This window comes from Arabidopsis thaliana, chromosome 4, assembly GCF_000001735.4.
Source record: "Arabidopsis thaliana chromosome 4, partial sequence".
Lineage (NCBI taxonomy): Eukaryota > Viridiplantae > Streptophyta > Magnoliopsida > Brassicales > Brassicaceae > Arabidopsis > Arabidopsis thaliana.
Window position 1 is genome coordinate 780,410 of NC_003075.7, and position 20,355 is coordinate 800,764.

Genomic DNA, 20,355 nt, shown 5'->3' on the forward strand with positions numbered 1-20,355 from the left:
ATTGGTCATTTCACTAACCACGCGTGCCTTGCTGGCATGATCGTAATATCTCATTGGTTATAAAATCAACTGCCAGCACACTGCATGACGTGGTATTAACCGACGTCGCATTTCAGATTCTCTCCAAAGCCGAAATAAGTAACGTAACGGTTAAATTCGGGAGAAACGACGTCGTTAACAATAAACCTTGTGGTTAAAGACCAATTTTCTTTTGGTAACTTCCTTTTTTGTCAAAGCTTTTACATAATTAGAAACAATGTTAGTATAAAAAAATACCTTAAGCTCAAAATATATTTTGAGAGGACTTAGGAAAACAATTGTTTGTCAACTAGAAGCACTAATGTGAAGTTGAACAAGCGAAGCATAAACACCACCTTCGATATTGATCAACGTTTCGTGCGTCCCTTTCTCTACGATCACACCGTTCTTGACCACGGCTATGACGTCAGCATTCTTGATCGTGGAAAGCCTGTGAGCCACTACTACTGTGGTCCGGTTCACCATCACTCGGTCAAGCGCGTCTTGAACCACCCGCTCCGATTCTGCGTCCAACGCGCTCGTTGCTTCGTCGAGTAACAGAATCTTCGGTTCTTTCACGATGGCGCGTGCAATTGCCACGCGTTGCTTCTGTCCTCCTGACAATTGTATCCCTCTTTCTCCCACCACCGTATCATAACCCTAAATTGAAATAAGAAAGAGTTTTTTTGCTTGCATAGTAAGTAATCTCTCTGTTTTTCAAAAGTGAATAAAAGTCTTGTTGTACTTGTAGTTTACCTGTTGTATACTAGATATGAACCCGTGGGCATTAGCAAGCTCTGCGGCAGCTATGATCTCAGCCTCGGATGCTTCATCACCGCCTTTTCCGTAGGCAATGTTGGATCTTATTGTGTCGTTGAACAGTACAGGCTCTTGCCCTACAAGCCCCATTTGTTGTCTCACCCATTTTAGTTGCAGCTTCTTGAGCTCAACTCTGTCTAGAGTTATATGACCCGAATCCGGATCATAAAACCTTTGTAACAGAGAAATCACTGTAGATTTACCTGATCCACTCTCTCCGACCAAAGCAACCGTCTGAAATAAGCAAGAGAATTAAAGGACTAAACATGTATATCAAAATCAGAATTGGTAAGTTTCATGTCTCCTCACTTTATTTGTGTCAATATGTAAGGGAAATATCAAGATAACCAAAAAAACAAATGATAGTAGTCTTTTGGACATGTTACCTGTCCAGCACGAATGGCGAAACATAGGTCACGAAAGATTTGAACGTCAGGTCTAGTTTGGTAGGTGAAGCTTATGTGACAAAGCTCGATATCTCCTTTAACATTCTCTAACACGAGTCCCGATTCATCTCTCGAATCTATCATCGATTTCCCATCAATAATCCCGAAAATGGAAGCAGCAGCACCCTTTGCTTTACTCGAATCAGGAGCAAAAGAGCTAGCTTGAGATATCCCAATCGCTGTCATGGTTAACGCCAAGAAAACCTGCAAAAGATCATTAGTTTTCTTCGTCCCAAGATTTCATTACAAAGATTCCCAAGAAGAAGAAAAAACCTGAAAAACATCGTTGAAGTTTGTCCTTCCGGCTTTAACCAGTCTAGCTCCCACGTAGAAACAACTAGCGTAGACAGAGTAAAGAACGAAAAAGGAGATACCAAACCCTACTCCGCTGATTAAACCTTGCTTAATCCCAGATTTAATCGTATCTTCACATCGCTTCTTATACATCTCCATCACTTTCTCCTCTGCACAAAAAGACGCAACAGTTCTTATACTCCCCACCGCGTCATTCGCCACCTGACTCGCCTCCTCGTACTTTGCCTGCAAACATTTTTTTCTTTCAAAACTATTTTAAGTTTCTTCTTCAACAAGTAAGCCTTAAACCCTTGAAAACTCATTCCACAATAAAAAAATGAAAACAGGAATGTGCGACCAACCTTTGCGTCTGCAGTGAAGCCTTTAATGAACTTAATTTGAAGATAACCATTGATTCCAATTAAAGGAATCATTACTAAGATAATAACCGCCAATTTCCAACTCGCTGTGAAAGCTATAATCAGACCGGAGACTGCGGCTGCAGCGTTCTTAACAGATAAAGACAGCGAGTCGCCCACAAGAGTCTTGATCAAGGCTGCATCAGCAGAGAGCCTTGATCCTATGGTGCCACTCGAGTTCTCAGGATCATCGAACCACCCAACCTCCATGTGAACAACTTTCTCAAAACACATTACTCTTATCCTCTGAATTAATCTCCCTCCAGCTACAGCAAACAAGTAGGTATGCATTGGATACACTATCAAAGAAGCTACACCAAGAAGCACGAATATCATTGACCAGAATCTTGAATCTCTCTTCATATCGTGAGGCGGTTTGAAGAAAGCTTCGATTACTTTTGCAAAGAGGATACCAAAAATCGGGAATATAGTGCCGTTCACTGCACCTAATAAGGTTCCAAGTATAAGAATGGTAGTCTCCGGCTTGTTTAGAGCAGCGATTCGGGTTATCGACACATTTCGGCTTTGTTCTCGAGAAATTTCAGTATTTTCTTGGCGTCCAAGTAAACCAAGAACGGAAACAGAGTCATCATCATGCACCCTCGTTCTGATGTTTCTAGATGATCCACGGTTGATTGATCTGTCTCGCAATTCATTTGAACTCTCCAATCTCTTCGGTTCTTTTTTTATCTTTTGTAACCGTATAAGTTGTGCATAAGCCCCTTCATGGTCCTTGAGTAGCTCCGAGTGTGAACCTATTAGATGAGTACAAAAAATTAAATTTTTGCAGTTGAGTCAAACCCCTAACCAAAATGCAGAAATGTTACTTACCTTCTTCCACTATCTTGCCGCGGTGAATCACAGCAATCATATCAGCATTTCTCACTGTGCTTAACCGATGTGCAACAATCACAGTAGTCCGGCTCATCATTACCCTATCTAAAGCCTCTTGGACTACCCTTTCAGATTCCGCATCAAGTGCGCTCGTCGCTTCATCTAACAGCAAGATCCTCGGATCTTTAAGTATCGCCCTCGCTATAGCAATCCTCTGTTTCTGTCCTCCTGAGAGTTGAGTTCCATGTTCCCCTACCAATGTCTCTAAACCTCGAGGCAACTTATCGATGAAATTAGCCGCGTTTGCTAGCTTTGCCGCTGCTTGAATCTCTTCAACTGTTGCGTTCTCTTTTCCGTAGCCGATATTCTCCATTATACTTGAAGAAAACAGAACAGGTTCTTGACTAACCAATCCAATCTTTCCCCTAATCCATTTCAACTGAAACTCCTTTAAGTTAACACCATCAATAAGCACACTGCCGGAACTTGGATCATAAAATCTTTCTATCAAACTGATCACAGAAGATTTCCCACTCCCGCTTTCCCCTACCAGAGCAGCGGTTGCACCACTCGGAATCAACAGCGAGAATCCGCCAAAAACCTCTTCCATAGGTCTCGCAGGGTAACTAAAACACACATCTCGCAGCTCGATTTCGCCTCGGATATCTTCTAAGACCTTACCATTTAGATCAAAAGCATCAATCGACGGCTTTCTTTCGATCGTTTCAAACATCTTATAAGCTGCAGCTTTACCAGCCGCAAATGCGGTTAGACAAGGTGTTGTTTGCCCTAAAGACCTATAAAAAGAGAAAACCACAGTTTTTAAACCGTTTTAACTGTGTTGAGACTACAGAGAATAATATGAATATATTACTCACATCGAACTTGCGACCACAGTGACCATTACATTAACCACTTCCCCACCTGTATACCCTTTTTTAAGTATCATTTCTCCACCAAACCATATAGCTAAAGCATAGCTGCAAAAGAACACAAAAAACACTACTCCAAGACCTAACCCCATAGAGAAACCTTGCTTAACACTCGCTCGATAGGCTAAATTTATAAATTCTCTGTAGCTTTTCATCGCTTGCTTCTCTCCCGTGAAAGAAGCAACCTGAAGAAAAAAACACAATAACTTGGTTAACATCAACCTTGCAAAAGGGAAAAGAAAGCATTCTTACGGTTCGAATAGACCCCAAAGTTTGTTCAACAACAGTCGATGCTTTTGCATAAGCAGCTTGTTCACGAGAAGAAGCTCTAGTAACTATAATCGGCATAGCTGCACCAGCTATAGCTAGAAGAGGAATTGAAACTAACATAACAAGTGTAAGTAACCATCCTTTCACAAACGCTAAAACAAATCCACCCACAAATGTTGCAATCAACTGGATAAACTTCCCAACCTGCAGAAAATTTTCAAATCTTTAGTAACTTCAGTCTACTCATTTTATTTTATTTTTTGCTGTTTTCGTTTGTTTACCTTCTCACCCATAGCTTCTAGTATAAGAACAGTATCACCGGACATTCGACCAACAACTTCTCCGGTGCTCGTTTCGACATCGAAGAATCCAATGTCTTGTCTTAGAATCGTTTTCAGATACAAACTCCTTATCCTTGCAGCTTGTCTTTCCCCAGTAATCATCCAACAAGCCACCTCTATAACCAAAAAAGAATTTAAAAAAAAAAAATCAAAATTGTTTTTCTTACAAAACAGAACTAAAGTTAACTTATTACTTACGAAGAAATGCTGCTCCTAGTGTCCCAAGTCCAAGGTAGACAAATTTCAAACAGACCTAAACATGTTAAAGTAAACATAAGATTGTTTCTTTTTTTGAGTTTTTTTTCTTCTTTTGATTAACTCATTTTTTGGGTTCTATCCTAACCTTGGAGACTATCTCAACAATGTCTTTGTTGCTCTGGTTCTGACCAATAGAATCAATGAGATCACCAAACAATAATGTCATTAAAGGAAAACCAACACCGTTTCCTATAGCTCCGATCGAACCAACGATCATCAACAACACATCGGTAGAATCTGAGAAGGAAAACAATTTGTAGAACGGTACGGTCTTTGTCTTTTCTTCCATTTCTATCTTTTTTGTTTTCCTTTTTTCTAACTACAAACATGATTGATTCATTTCTTATGTCTCTTTCATTTGATATTTTCTTAAAATGATTCTATTTAATGTTTAATGGCCCAATTGAAGTGATCTATATTATTTTAAGAACAAAACTGATCATTAGTTATAAAATATGAAAATATCGTCAGTCTTGTGTCGTCGTGTATGCCACCATTATTCCTTATTGTATTATGTTAATAGTGTGTTTAAGCATTGAACAAGCCGGAGTTCTCGTCCCTTTTTAGATTATCACATGTGATATGTGAAAAATGACAGTTGCGTAGCTAAAAAGCAATGACTAATAACAATAAATGTTTGCGTCAATTAGAAGCATTGATGTGGAGTTGAACGAGCGAGGCATAAACTCCACCTTCGATATTGATCAACGTCTCGTGCGTCCCTTTCTCTGCAATCACACCGTTCTTGACGACGGCGATGACGTCAGCATTCTTGATCGTTGAAAGCCTGTGAGCCACCACGATGGTGGTCCGGTTCACCATCACCCGATCAAGCGCGTCTTGAACCACCCGCTCCGATTCTGCGTCCAACGCGCTCGTCGCTTCGTCGAGTAACAGAATCTTCGGTTCTTTCACGATGGCGCGTGCAATCGCCACGCGCTGCTTCTGTCCTCCTGACAATTGTATCCCTCTCTCTCCCACCACCGTATCATAACCCTAAATTGAAATAAGAAAGATTATTTTGCTTGCGTAGTAAGTAATCTCTCTGTTTTTCAAAAGTGAATAAAAGTCTTGTTTTGATTACCTTTTGTATACTAGAGATGAACCTGTGGGCATTAGCTAGCTCGGAAGCAGCTATAATCTCAGCCTCGGTTGCTTCCTCGCCGCCTTTTCCATAAGCAATGTTGGCTCGTATCGTGTCGTTGAATAGTACAGGCTCTTGTCCTACAAGCCCCATCTGTTGTCTTAGCCATTTTAGTCGCAGCTTCTTGAGCTCAACTCCGTCTAGAGTTATATGACCTGAATCCGGATCATAAAACCTCTGTAACAGTGAAATCACCGTAGATTTTCCTGACCCACTTTCTCCAACCAAAGCAACAGTCTGGAAACAACATAAGAAATAAAGAAGTGTGCATATAATTAAAGCCCAAATCAGTTCAAAATCGTACCAAATATATTGAAATCTATAACAAAATAGTATAAAATCGGCAGAGTTCTAAAAATGTTTTTTTGGAGCTTCTACGCAAACACACACGACTTCATGTAAAAATGTTGGAGATGGTTACCTGTCCGGCACGAATGCTCAAACAGAGGTCACGAAAGACTTGAACATCAGGTCTAGTTTGGTAAGTGAAGCTTATGTGGCAAAGCTCGATATCTCCTTTTACATTCTCCAACACCATTCCCGATTCGTCTCTCGAATCTATCTTCGATATCCTATCAATAATTCTGAAAATCGAAACAGCAGCACCCTTACCTTTACTCGAATCAGGAGCAAAAGAGCTCGCCTGAGAAATCCCAACTGCTGTTAACGTCAAGGCCAAGAAAACCTGCACAAAAATCATTAACTACAGTATGTTCTCCTCAAGATCCATTACAGAGATTTCCAAGAAAATAAACCTGAAAAACATCGTTGAAGTTTGTCCTTCCGGCTTTAACCAGTCTAGCTCCCACGTAGAAACAACTAGCGTAGACAGAGTAAAGAACGAAAAAGGAGATACCAAACCCTACTCCGCTGATTAAACCTTGCTTAATCCCAGATTTAATCGTATCTTCACATCGTTTCTTATACATCTCCATCACTTTTTCCTCCGCACAGAAAGACGCAACCGTTCTTATACTCCCCACTGCATCGTTCGCCACCTGACTCGCCTCCTCGTACTTTGCCTGCAAACATCATTTTTTATAATATTTTAAGTTACTTCTGTAACGAGTAACAAACCCTAACCCTAGAAAACTCATTTTTTTTAAAGTAGGCATGTTCAGTTCTGATAAACTTTCGAGTTAGGGCAACATAAATTACCCATTTAGGTCAAGATAATACTTATGTTGGTAAGGATACGTTTTCGTACAGATACATTTGAGACAATAATTTTTAGTACTCAGTTCGTAGAGGACCAACCTTTGCGTCTGCACTGAAGCCTTTCATGAACTTAATTTGAATATATCCATTGATTCCAATAAACGGAATAATTACTAAGATGATAATCGCCACTTCCCAGCTCGCCGTGAAAGCTATGATTAGTCCTGTCACCAAAGACGCAACGTTTTTAACCGATAGACAAAGCGAGTCTCCCACAAGAGTCCGGATCAAGGCTGCATCAGCAGAGAGCCTCGCTCCCATTGCACCGCTCGAGTTCCCAGGTTCATCGAACCACCCAACCTCCATGTGAACAACTTTCTCAAAACACATTGATCTTATCCTCCGAATAAGTCTCCCTCCAGCTATAGCAAACAAGTAGTTAGTCGTTGGATACACTATCACAGCGGCTACACCAAGAAGTACGAATATCATCGACCAGAATCTTGAATCTCTCTTCAGCTCATGAGGCGCTTTGAAGAAAGCTTCGATTACTTTGGCAAAGAGGATACCAAAGATGGGGAATATAGTGCCGTTCACAGCACCTACTAGGGTTCCAAGTATAAGAATTGGAATCTCTGGTTTGTTTAGAGCAGCGATTCGAGTAAACGACACTTTCTGTGATAGTTCTTGAGACATTTTAGTACTATCTTGGCCTGCAAGTAAACCCAGAACAGAAAAAGAGTCATCATCTTGCCTTGTGCTGTTGTTTCCTCTTGATGATCCACTGCTGATTGATCCATCAGAAATCTCCAATCGCTTTGATTCTTTGTTTATCTCTTGTAACCTTAGAAGCTGTGAATAAGCCCCTTCATGATCTTTAAGTAACTCTGAATGCGAACCTGTTAACAAAAAAAATATTAGAGAATTAGAAATTTTCGCAGCTGAATCAAAAGGTTTATGTTATTTACCTTCTTCCACAATCTTTCCACGATGAATCACAGCGATGATATCAGCGTTTCTAACCGTGCTTAACCGATGCGCGACAATCACTGTAGTCCGGTTCACCATTATCCTATCTAAAGCCTCTTGAACCACTCTTTCGGATTCCGCATCAAGTGCGCTTGTCGCTTCATCTAACAGCAAGATCCGCGGATCTTTAAGTATCGCCCTCGCGATAGCAATCCTCTGTTTCTGTCCTCCTGAGAGTTGAGTTCCATGCTCCCCTACCAATGTCTCTAAACCTAGAGGCAACTTATCGATGAATTTAGCCGCGTTTGCTAGCTTCGACGCTGCTTGTATCTCTTCAACCGTTGCCCCCTCTTTCCCGTATCCGATATTCTCCATTATACTTGAAGAAAACAGAACAGGTTCTTGACTAACCAATCCAATCTTTCCCCTAATCCATTTCAACTGAAACTCCTTTAAATCAACACCATCAATAAGCACTTGTCCGGAATTCGGATCATAAAACCTTTCGATCAAACTGATCACAGTAGACTTCCCACTCCCGCTTTCTCCTACCAAAGCAGTGGTTGTGCCACTCGGAATCAACAGAGAGAATCCGCCAAAAACCTCTTCTTTAGGCCTTGCAGGGTAACTAAAACACACATCTCTCAGCTCGATTTCGCCTCGAATATCTTCTAAAACCTTCCCATTTAGGTCAAAAGTATCAATCAAAGGCTCTCTTTCGATTGTTTCAAACATCTTATAAGCTGCAGCTTTACCAGCCGTAAATGCAGTTAGACAAGGTGATGCTTGCCCTAAAGCTCTGTACAAGGAAAATAAAATAGATTAATCACAAAATAACCGTTTCAAACTGTCTTAAGACCTAGAGAAAAAATATATAATATACTCACATCGAACTCGAGACCACAGTGACCATAACATTGATCACTGCACCACCTGTATACCCTTTTCTCAGTATCATTTCACCACCAAACCATGTACCCAAAGCATAGGTGGAAAAGAACACCAAGAACATTACTCCAAGACCTAAACCCGTAACGAAACCTTGCTTAACATTCGATTTATAGGCCAAATTTATCAACTCTTTGTAGCTACTCATCGCTTGCTTCTCTCCCGTGAAAGAAGCAACCTAGATAAAACACACAAACACTTGGTTATAGTTTTATGTTAGAAAGTTTAGTATAAACGCTACACAAAACAGAAAAGGGAATAGGAAGCATTTTTACGGTTCGAATGGACCCCAAAGTTTGTTCAACAACATTTGATGCTTTTGCATAAGCAGCTTGTTCTTGAGAAGAAGCTCTTGTAACTATAATCGCTATAGCTGCACCAGACATAGCTAGAAGAGGAATTGAGGTCAACATAACAAGTGTAAGTAACCATCCTCTCAAAAACGCTATAACAAATCCACCCACAAATGTTGAAATCAACTGTATAAACTTCCCAACCTGCGAGAAATTTTCAAAACTTTATAATCATCAATCTATTATAAAAACCTTTTTTTTTTGTCTCAGTTTTCGTTTGTTTACCTTCTCACCCATAGCATCAAGTATAAGAACCGTATCACCAGACATTCGACCAACAACTTCTCCTGTGGTCATTTCGACATCGAAGAATCCAATGTCTTGTCTTAGAATCGTTTTCAGATACAAACTCCTTATCCTTGCAGCTTGTCTCTCCCCAGTAATCATCCAACAAGCCACCTCTATAACCAAAAAAACGAAAAATTGTTTTTCTCCATTTGATAAAAAAAAAAAAGAACTAAAAAAATGTATCTTACGAAGAAAGGCAGCTCCTAGGGCTCCAAGTCCAAGGTAGACTAAACTCAAACAAACCTAAACATAATAAAGTAAAACATCAAATAGCAACTCAAAATATTGTTTTGTTTTTTAGGTTCTAATTAGTAACACATTTTCTTACCTTGGAAACTCTCTCAACAATCTCTTCATTGTTCTGGTTTGGACCCATTGCATCAATGAGTTCACCAAACAATAATGTCATTAACGGAGAACAAACACCGTTTGCGATAGCTCCGATCGAACCAACGATCATCAACAACACATCGGTAGAATCTGAGAAGAAAAACAATTTGTAGAACGGTACTGTCTTTGTGTTCGCTTCCAAGTTCCCCTTCTTCATCTCCTTATGTGTTGGAATGTTTGAATGAACGACCATTGAAAAATGACTCACCAAGTATTATCAATGAAACAAAGTCAAATCATTGAAAGATATGGGATCATATAAACAGGTGAAATATGGGTTCATTAAAACATTGAAAGATAGTTTAATTTGTTTATAAATACAAAATCAAGAAGGACATCGTGGGATATCAGATAAATAGTATTTTAAAGATGCTGTTATTAGGTGTGACATAAACAAAAATTTAAGAGGCGCAACAGTGGGATGTTTTATTGGTTTTTTTGGCTAACAACAAACACGATTTTGATAGTTCATCATGATTTTGATGTAATTGTTTTTTTTGTTTGTTTATTTTATGGTATATATGTAATGTTGATTAATAATGACCATAATGTTTAACATGATTTGTATTTTTAAGTAGAAAACTCCTTACAAAAAATATGAAAGTATCATCAGTGTTTGTGTCATGGGCTCTACTAATTTCCATTGTCCTCAACTCGGTCGTGTATTCCATGATCCTCGAATCCCTTCTTTTTGTTTTGTCATCGGAAATTTTTAATAATGAAATTTGTCGTGGAACCACGAAAAATTATAACGTCCAAATAAGAAAAATTTAAATCGTGGACAAAAAAAAAAATTCCAAAAACACAGCCGGAAGAAAAGTGATTTTCTTGGAATCTAGATTCTATGGAAGGGATGCAAATTAAGACACTATAAATTAATACGAAGCATAAACTTTTAAATCGAACTACAAAACCTTAAACTAAGAACAAAAGAAACCAGACTTCATCATCATACATTCATACCCTCTAGACTCAAAGAAAGCAAAGAAATCTCTTCTTCTCAAGCATATGTCGATGAGATTTACCAAAGATACCCACGGCCAATCCGAAGTTAACATCAAATCAACCATCTTCTATCACGATGTTAGCTAATCTTTCGAAACCATAGAAAAAAAAAATTCATAATATGGCAAGCAAAACCACAAAAAAAACTCGAAAACATTTCTGAATGTGACGATGGACAAAGTCATGAAATTCATGAAAAAAACTCGAAAACATTTCAAAACGCGATCAAATCTAAATAGATCATGAAAATTGAAAACAGGGACAAAGTCACAAAGAGCATAAATATCACCAATCTCAAGAATGAGAATGAAGATGGATCGAGACCGCTATCATATTCATCAACAACGAACAAACCCAAGGAAAAGAAATCTCTCCAAACTTAGAAGACTACCATTGACAGTAACATTGTATTTTAAGCCTTAAATGGTTAAACATGCATAATCTTAATGGACCTTTAAGCAAGCCTAGTTAGTCAATAAAAGGCCTAATTATGTATAACGTATAGTCGATGAAATGAAATTTGTCACATATATTTTGCTTGCCCTTCAAAAAATTCGATTGGTAAATTGGTAATATGTAAATTACATAATGGTGGAAACACATAAAACATAAAATACTAACTCATTTACTTTTCTAATATTCTTTTATTTATACTTTTTAAAATCAAAACAAAACAAAAAAATCATATATTTTATTAACACTATACTGTTAAATTGACAAAATACTTGCAAAATTGCACTAAAAACTAGATTTTAACCCGCGATGTACCGCGGGACTATTTATTTTATTAAAAATAACTAAAAATATATTATTTTATAAATTATCTGTATGTAACATATTGTTTGTATTTTATAAATATATAATCATAATTTTTATATATTGTACAATCCCTTGATTTTATCATGGAGTACACCGTAAGTCGATTTTTAAAATTTAAAATTTAAAATTATATATGATTTTTGTTAAGATTGTTTCTTTTGTCATATATTTTAAATTATATCATTGTATTTTAATTGTTAGTTATAGGATTTCACCCGTTGTATAACGTGTCGTATTACTATAAACTCAAACCCGTCTTACCATCTAATACCGTTCAATGAAATTAAACATATTTAATGGATTTCATCCTAGGTATACTGTCTAATATTACTATCGACCCAAACCCGTTCTACCATCTAACCCCGTTCAATAAAATTAAATATTATTTTATTATTTTTGTTTTAATAATACTTTAATTTTAATTATATATAATTCAAATCAATTTCAAACTTTTTATTTTAAATGGTTATTTAATTGTTATAATTTATAAAGTTCATATATTTTAATATTCTAAAACCGTCATACAATCTAATCCCGTTCGGTGAAATTAATAATTATTTTTTAAATTTTTTGTTTAAATAATATTTTTATTAAAAGATTTATAATTCAAATAAATTTAAAAGGTGTCTTTCAAATAGTTATTTGATTTTTTATAGATTTTACATCTAAAATATTTCTCTATATGTAACATATAGTTTTGTATTTTATAAATATTATAAACGTTTTTCTCTTAAATATTATAAACGTTTTATAAACTTTAAATAATTATAATATTTACCTTTTTAATAAAGTATAATATTAATAATCATTTAAATAATTATGTATAGCTAATTTTAAGGGATTTGATTTAAAGTTTGTTGTTTAGATTAAATTTGAATGAATAATGTGATTGATATATTAAATAAAGAATTAAAAATCAAATTAAATAATTAAAGAAAAAAGAATTAATGCCAATGGTATACCATTGTAAATAAGTGTCAAGTAGAGGATTTATTTGCTAAAATGATTAGAAAAATGTATATATAGATACCATTACCAATCTAAACCTAAACACTTACTTGCGTGAAGCCATGAACTAACAATAATAATACACATGTGGTCTGACGATAAATCTGATTTTCATACGTGGCATACTATGTGTGCCCCATTCTATAAACAAATTGCTAATCCAAAACACCAATCACACTCCTCTCTCTGTTTTTTTCTTTTCTTTTGGCGTTTTCCGTTTGGTAAAAGATTTCATTTTTATTAGCTTTTCAAGATTCAGAGATTCCTAATTTGTTGGTAAATGGAACCACTCATCAGCCCACAACCACGTTTCCGCCTCCAACCCATACCGGAAAATCCCTCCTCCTCCTCCTCCTCCGCCTCCATCACAATCCCTCGCTCTATCTCAAACACTTCCTTCTTCCATGAAATCTCCCAAGAACGTCTTCTCCTTCATCATCAAGACCTCGAACAATCCGTACAAGACGACAAAGAAGACCAAGACTCAGACTCAGACGAAACAAATCGCTTTTTATCTCAGACAAGACCACTTCACCGATCTCGTACAGCTCCAGCTATGGTAATCATCAAAGACTTAAGAACCAAACCTCCAGAAACCAAAAAACCATCACCAGTCTCTAAATCCATAATCAGACAAGCGATTTTCTTGCTAATCGTCTACTTAACCTTAGGCGTTTCAATCTACTCATTCAATCGTGACCACTACTCAGGAATCGAAACCCATCCTGTAGTCGACGCTCTCTATTTCTGTATCGTCACTATGTGTACTATTGGTTACGGTGACATCGCTCCGTTGACTCCATGGACAAAGATCTTCGCTGTTGTTTTCGTCTTGTTCGGATTCGGGTTCTTGGATATTTTACTCAGTGGTGTTGTTAACTACGTTTTGGATCTTCAAGAGAGTATGATTCTCACCGGAATCCAAACGAGGCAGCATCATCAACACCATCATCATCATAGATTCTCTGCTAAAGATTATATTATTGATTTTGAGAAAGGGAGGATGAGGATAAGGATGAAAGTTTGTTTAGCGTTATGCGTCGTCGTTTTGTGTATCGGTGTTGGTGCTTTGGTTTTGCATTTCGTTGAGGAATTGGGTTTTGTTGATTCGGTTTATTTGTCGGTTATGTCGGTGACTACTGTTGGTTATGGTGATCGTGCTTTTAAAACGCTTCAAGGGAGGCTTTTTGCGGCGGTTTGGCTACTTGTTTCGACTCTTGCGGTGGCGCGTGCGTTTTTGTATTTGGCGGAAGCGAGAATTGATCGCCGGCATCGGAAAGCTGTTAAATTGGCGTTGAATAGAGAAATCACTGTTGATGATTTGCTCAAAGCTGATACTTATCAACATGGTTTCATCAGGTTAACATCTTTTAAAAACCTCAACTTTGTTTTTTTTTTTAGAATCTTGGATTAATTGCTTAGAGATGAGAGTGATTTGAGCTGATTCTGATAAAGGGTTTTATGCAATTTGTGTGAAGTTTAGGTCAAATAAGTTGCAGAGAGTGTTAAGCTTTAGATTAATCATGTTAATGTTAAGACTTTTTCTTGCAAGCAACAGTTTAGTTATGTCTTTGTGTAATCTAATTTCAATGATTTAAGTTTGAGTGATTAGTGTTTTGACTTTTTTTTTTATGTTTTGATTTGGTTTTGGTGTGTGTTTCAGTAAATCAGAGTATATAGTGTTGAAGCTTAAGGAAATGGGGAAGATCACTCAGAAAGACATTGACCAAGTTGTGATTCAGTTCGAGAAACTTGATCCTAATCAAATAGGAAAAATCACATTACCTGATCTTTTGGGGGATCCTTTGTGACAGAAGAACATTCTCTGTCTCTGCTTTTTTAGGTTTTCTTCTTATTCAATTATCTTCTCTTTTTTTAATTCCTTTTTAAAGAAAAATAACTGAATATATGTAGCAACAGTGATTCATACAAAGAATTATCTCTCAGTTTATAAGAGATAATATGAAAATGTATATGCTTTATTTTTGCTCTCTATAAAAAAATTATGTTCAAAGATATTCGCTAAGCGCTAATCAGATGCTCGGGCAAGGTTGTTAACAATTTTCTTTATTTTATTTTATTTTTTATTATTTTTTTAATATCAAGAGGTTTTGGGCCGAGACACGTAATCTCCAAAGTCCGTAACAATTTTCTTTATTTATCTTTCAAAATAATGAACATGTCGAGATATTTTCATGTATATCTTTTTTTATGAGATGACAATGAACAAAGAGACTGAGACATTCATTTGAGTTTGGTGAGATATATAATTAAGAAAATTAAAAATGATATGGACAAACTAATCTTTCACTTGTGAGATCAGTCAGTAGAAAGCTGACGCTTTTTGTCTCTTGATTCAGTAGAAAGGTCGATTGACTAAGTCATCAATCCTAGTCCATGCACAAATTTTTTTAGTCTAAAATGATTATTAAACCGGTAAGATTGATTATAGAATCAGATAATCAGTTTAACACAGATTGGTATTGGTTATTCTGCTTCTGCATATCAATTTATCATTAAAACAAAACAAGTTGAGAGTTGTTGAGTGATACTACTCGGATAATGACTACATATGAGAATTGAGAAGAAACTTTTTAGTGTTTTCTTTAAATGTTTTAGCTGAATACTTTAGCTTTGAAAGAAGAAGAAAAATGTAGGAATTGACTTTTTATAGTTATTTCGATCATCTCTTAAGATAATTTAAAGTTTGAATTAATATTGTTGTTTTCGGACGTATCTTATGAACCGACAACAAAGAATCTCATAAAGGCAATGTAAATGGGTTCCACTTCTATATATCCACTACCTTTGAACTGATCAAATGTATGATTATGATCTGTGTTTTTAAAATATATTTAGCAGTGTCATTTTTTGTTGAGGATGATTTGTTGTTTCGTGTTGTACTCAAAGACAATACGTGTATTTTCGTATTTCTGACAGAGATAGTTTTCAATATTCGATAGATATACACTTTATCGCATGAAGTCCCAAAATGTAGAACACAAATTTCAACTACTACAATTTATAGTGAAAGAGAAAATTGGTCTATGGTAGTTGTTTAAACAAACCAGAAACTTTCATATCAATAATACAAGAAAAAAGAAACAGAGGGATTTGATTATTGGTCCATGGTAGATGTTTAAAGTAAAAAGACAGAAGAAACATAAAATCAAGTTTAAGCTTGAGGTTTGTCCCACTTGAGTGGCTTCACGACCTCCCAGGTGAAGTCAGGGTCGTCTCTTCCGAAATGTCCATACGCTGCCGTTTTCTGAAACCTTCCATTTCCTCCTCTCTTCAAGTCCAAGTTGATTGTCATCATTCCTGGTCTGAAATCGAATGTCTCTTTCACGATCTTCAGGATCTCCTTGTCTGGAATCAACCCTGTTCCGTAAGTGTCAACGAAGACAGACAATGGCTCGGGTACTCCAATGGCGTATGAGACCTGGACAAGAGCCCTGCGAGCCATGCCATTAGCCACCACACTCTTTGCTGCTTGCCTCACGATGTAAGCTCCACTTCTGTCGACTTTGGTTGGGTCTTTGCCTGAGAAAGCACCACCTCCATGAGCTCCCCATCCTCCGTATGTGTCAATGATGATCTTACGTCCAGTTAAACCAGCATCACCGTGTGGTCCCCCGATCACAAACCGGCCTGATGGGTTGAGGTGGAAGATGGTTTTGTCGTCAAGGTATTTCTCTGGGATGATTGGTTTGATCACATGCTCCTTGAGGTCACGCGCAATCTCGTCATTGGTAACGGTTTCATCGTGCTGGGTTGAGATCAGGACGGTGTGGACACGGACTGGAACCATAGCGCCATTGTCATTGTAGTACTCAACAGTGACTTGGGTCTTGCCATCTGGTCTTAACCAACGGCAAGTTCCATTCTTCCTGACTTCAGTGAGACGAGCACCAATCTTGGTTGCAAGGACATGACTCAAAGGCATGAGCTCAGGGGTTTCATCAGTGGCATAACCAAACATGTGTCCTTGGTCACCAGCTCCAATGTCTTCTGGACGTTTGGTGAAGTGACCGTGAACACCTTGAGCAATGTCTGGGCTCTGTTGTTCAATGTTAACAAGGACTTTGCATTTGTCAGCATCAAGACCAACATCGTCAGAGATGAATCCAATGGAACGGCAAGTGTCACGGACAATCTTCTCGTAGTCAATCGTAGCCTTGGTGGTGATCTCACCGAAAACCATGACCATGTTGGTCTTGGTGCATGTCTCACAAGCAACTTTGCTATCAGGGTCTTGCTCAAGGCAGGCATCAAGGACTGCATCAGAGATCTGGTCGCAAAGCTTGTCAGGGTGTCCTTCGTTCACAGACTCAGATGTGAATAGGAAAGTCTCCATTTCTTAAAGCTATAACAACAAAAAGAAAAATTGAATCAGCAACCACATAAAAATCATACACATATAACAAACTTTTTACAATTGAAAGGAAGAGAACAAAAAAAAAAGATTCCACACTCAAGTGACATAAAAAGCTAAGAAAGATTCCAAATCATTGTGGAATAGCATAAAAACAGACGCATCTCATCCAAAGAGATTCGATTCTTCTGATATTCATAGTGGAACAGTCAGTGATAAGGATCTAATTAAACGTTTAAGGAACTTTCAAGCTTAACTAACAATTCATGGACAATAATTAACGAGGAAGGCTCATTTATGGCTCAGTACACGATCATATACTACTACTACTACATTTATCAAATCATATACTACTACTACTACATAGAGTACACGATCGATGCGAAAATCAAAATCATTTGCAAAAAAGATAAACCTATTAAGCAGATCTGCTACACAGCACTGGAAAATTAACGGATCCACATACGTTTTAAATCTGTATAAATCACAAACGATATAACCTAAGAACTTGAGAATCTCATTTCAATAGTCACACACTATCGCAGATCTAATTATAATAACAGGCGTAGAAGGTTCGAATATTATCAAATCTGAATCGAAACCCATAGAAAAATCTCATTTCGTTTCAGATTTAACAACAAAACCCGTAAAAGCATCGCCTAAAAACTCGAAATCAATAAGACGGAGAAGAAGAGCGAAACCTGCGGCGATTAGAGATCTGGGGAGCCTAAAGCCTCAAAGCAAAATCTGAACAGCGAGCGAAGAAGGAAACGAGACGGGGACGATTTGTGGATGACAAGGGAGTGAGCTATTTATAGGGATTAAATGACACTGTTGACTGTCCACCGGATCTATAGGTTTTTGCTTTTGGACTTCAATTCTTACTTCCATCGGCTTATTCGGCTACATTTATTTATTTGCTTTTTAGTGTTTTTAATGCGTTAATTATAAACACAATTGGAAAGTGAATCAAATCAATTTATTATCTCACGTCACATGAACTTAACATATTGTATTTGGTCATGGCTCTGATTTTTTTTTTACAGATTTTGATACCAAGTATACTTGTGTCGAAATATGTATTTTTGAAGGATTATTCTTTGTCACTAATCTAAATCATCTTTTTTATGATGGTCTGAAAATTAACTAATACCAATTTTTACTAGAACAATTCTTTAGAAATAGTGATACTTTTTCACAATAATATAGTAATGTCTCTCTCTATCATTTCAATTGACATTTAAGGTTTTTATATACAAGTTAAGAAAACACCAAATTTAAATTAAATTAAATTGTTTCAACCAATTATAAAATATGCTGGAAAAAAATGTTGCATTAAAAGTTGCAAACATCACTTAAACTGAAACAATTTTTTTTCTCTAAAACATTGTCTAAAATGATACAGAAAAGTAGAACCTTAAAATATTTATATGAAACAATAAAGTTGGTAAAGTATATATATATGTAGAATCTTCTTGCCTAATGATGGACATATAACTAAGATTAGAACTTATTTCATTTTCAAAAATAAAATAAAATTAGTTAGGAAAATGAATACGAGACTAATCATAAGATCATTGGAAAGAAAATAAAAGACTAGTATAATAAGGTGAGGCCAATTAAAAGGTAGAACATAAACTTTCATGACATAGTTTTGGTAGGTGAACTGTGAACATATTATCAAACATTCCTATAAATAATTATGTTTGTTGTTGAGGAAAAAATGATGACCATTGGATCTCTGATTAAACTATTTCGATAGATTTAACCTACCTCACTCAATCATATTTTCTTTTCACACTATATTTAGGGAAAAATCAATAAGTATCACGCTATATATTACCACAATAATTAACCTACCATGATTAAACTACTAACTTATCATTAAAGTTTGTAATCGAGCGAATCTCTGAATTAATTAGTGTATGTCTGACAAAAAGAAAAAATTAATGTAACAAACCGGGAGGTGCCGGTAGCTCAACAAATGGTACAGGTTTCGTGAGACTAATTCGGCTCGGCTTAATGGCTGATTCGTGTGTATTGCTGTAGTGGGGTTGGTAATGCACCTAGCCATTCTTTATTTTAGGAGAACAATGTGTTTTTGTTAAAGGCATGATAAACGTTACTAATTTGTTTTTTTTTGTAAAGAAAAATCAAATGAAGACGACATTACATTTTCTAATTTTTACTTATATCATGATTTAAAGGAAGCTTTTAGAATTGATGCTTTTTTCATAAGACTTTAGTCTCCAACAAAAATCATATTTTCCTCTGTTTTTTTTTTGTTTTTTGAATATTATGTAAAATTATTCAAAAAAAACTGGTTTACATAAAGTGCAGTTTGTGTTTGAGCAAAAGTTGAGATTATATACAAAGTCTTCCTCCGTTTTAACTTTGTAAAATACCAAATACTCCTCCATGATAATTTTAATTTCATTTGGATAACAATTTTTTTTTTTTTTGAATGCAAGTCCGTAGTTGGTTTAAAGTTAAAGATTAAGTGACTTTATCAAGAATTTATCAAAAAAATTATGTTGCTGATTAAATCGTGTACTATAATTGTTGCAAACACATTTATTTTCCTACTTAGATTTAGCGCTGGATAATCAACTATCCGACTAATTAATTATGTAAGTGAGTATGCATCTTGATAAACAGTGCTTCACAGATTTTGTGGTTTGCGAACATGAATTTTATGGAAGTTGAGCCGTTGGAAGATAAATGCTTCATTTGTTTTTATGGATAACTCACAACTTGCTTTGTGGATAATATAATTAATGAATTGATTTACCAGTCAACTTTAAGTGTTAGTGAATAATTGTTTAAGCCCAAAAATCGTCGAAAATTCTAGGTCGTGTGAGGAAACTGCGATGAGAAGGAGGTAGTTGAAAAAATTGTATTTGTATGCATGTGAAACTCATGCAAAACAAATACACGTACATATAAGTTTTGACCTGTGTTCAACTTCCATTTTTTTTTTTTTTTTACCAGTCTTGAACTATCTAATATCTATTACGAGTTTACGACATTTGTTAGTTTCATGAAATGGCGTCTCCGATCCGATAACTTTAAATAAGTAATTAAGAACGTTGAATTTCACGACTACTATTCCATATGCAAATCTTCAAGTGTCTTATATTTTGTAAATAAAATTAAGAATTTGTATAATTAGGTAGTGTTAGAATATAATAATCATCACAATTGAACCGACACCTCAATTAAGAGCGACCATATAGTATGGAAGCACGATACAGTCGACCGTTAGTG

General features: G+C 36.3%; 4 protein-coding genes across 7 annotated transcripts; 1 reads left to right on the top strand and 3 right to left on the bottom strand.

Annotated features, from left to right (window-relative positions):
- Positions 1-236: 236 nt before the first annotated feature.
- Positions 237-4,931, bottom strand: ABCB3 (P-glycoprotein 3; the record flags this gene model as incomplete). 2 transcript variants are annotated; one of them, NM_116412.2, is made up of 11 exons in its annotated part: positions 237-678; positions 775-1,071; positions 1,224-1,487; positions 1,557-1,823; positions 1,940-2,751; positions 2,828-3,627; positions 3,709-3,947; positions 4,015-4,236; positions 4,314-4,489; positions 4,572-4,626; positions 4,717-4,931. In NM_116412.2, 11 exons carry the CDS (start codon positions 4,918-4,920, stop codon positions 325-327), a joined length of 3,690 nt encoding a protein of 1,229 aa, NP_192091.1. In that variant the 3' UTR covers positions 237-324. The 2 variants fall into 2 exon arrangements, with proteins under 2 accessions (NP_192091.1, NP_001328373.1); NM_001340338.1 differs by having other exon boundaries at positions 1,224-1,462; positions 4,717-4,920.
- Positions 4,932-5,141: 210 nt separating this feature from the next.
- ABCB5 (P-glycoprotein 5) lies at positions 5,142-10,038 on the bottom strand (the record flags this gene model as incomplete). Of its 2 annotated transcripts, NM_116413.2 has the most annotated exons (11): positions 5,254-5,627; positions 5,716-6,012; positions 6,197-6,460; positions 6,531-6,797; positions 7,033-7,832; positions 7,902-8,701; positions 8,790-9,028; positions 9,126-9,347; positions 9,429-9,604; positions 9,680-9,734; positions 9,820-10,038. In NM_116413.2, the coding sequence occupies 11 exons, from the start codon at positions 10,036-10,038 to the stop codon at positions 5,274-5,276; spliced, it is 3,693 nt and encodes a 1,230-aa protein (NP_192092.1). In that variant the 3' UTR covers positions 5,254-5,273. The 2 variants fall into 2 exon arrangements, with proteins under 2 accessions (NP_001329375.1, NP_192092.1); NM_001340339.1 differs by lacking the exons at positions 9,126-9,347; positions 9,429-9,604; positions 9,680-9,734; positions 9,820-10,038 and having other exon boundaries at positions 5,142-5,627; positions 8,790-9,056.
- A 2,729-nt stretch (positions 10,039-12,767) lies between these two features.
- On the top strand, positions 12,768-14,828 carry KCO5 (Ca2+ activated outward rectifying K+ channel 5). Its single transcript, NM_116414.4, has 2 exons — positions 12,768-14,072; positions 14,377-14,828. Exons 1-2 carry the CDS (start codon positions 12,994-12,996, stop codon positions 14,522-14,524), a joined length of 1,227 nt encoding a protein of 408 aa, NP_192093.1. The 5' UTR covers positions 12,768-12,993; the 3' UTR covers positions 14,525-14,828.
- Positions 14,829-15,576: 748 nt separating this feature from the next.
- SAM-2 (S-adenosylmethionine synthetase 2) lies at positions 15,577-17,972 on the bottom strand (the record flags this gene model as incomplete). 2 transcript variants are annotated; one of them, NM_116415.4, is made up of 2 exons in its annotated part: positions 17,790-17,972; positions 15,577-17,079 (listed from the first exon to the last, which is right to left on the bottom strand). In NM_116415.4, the coding sequence occupies exon 2, from the start codon at positions 17,068-17,070 to the stop codon at positions 15,889-15,891; it is 1,182 nt and encodes a 393-aa protein (NP_192094.1). In that variant the 5' UTR covers positions 17,071-17,079; positions 17,790-17,972. The 2 variants fall into 2 exon arrangements, with proteins under 2 accessions (NP_192094.1, NP_001078345.1); NM_001084876.1 differs by having other exon boundaries at positions 15,889-17,079; positions 17,794-17,871.
- Between the last annotated feature and the right edge of the window lie 2,383 nt (positions 17,973-20,355).

What these genes read in the sequence shown, in the direction of transcription:
- KCO5 (NM_116414.4), top strand. Translation starts at nt 12,994, where the DNA reads ATGGAACCACTCATCAGCCCACAACCACGTTTCCGCCTCCAACCCATA. An exon ending in TATCAACATGGTTTCATCAG is followed by an intron (nt 14,073 to 14,376) that starts GTTAACATCTTT and finishes TGTGTGTTTCAG; the next exon opens with TAAATCAGAGTATATAGTGT.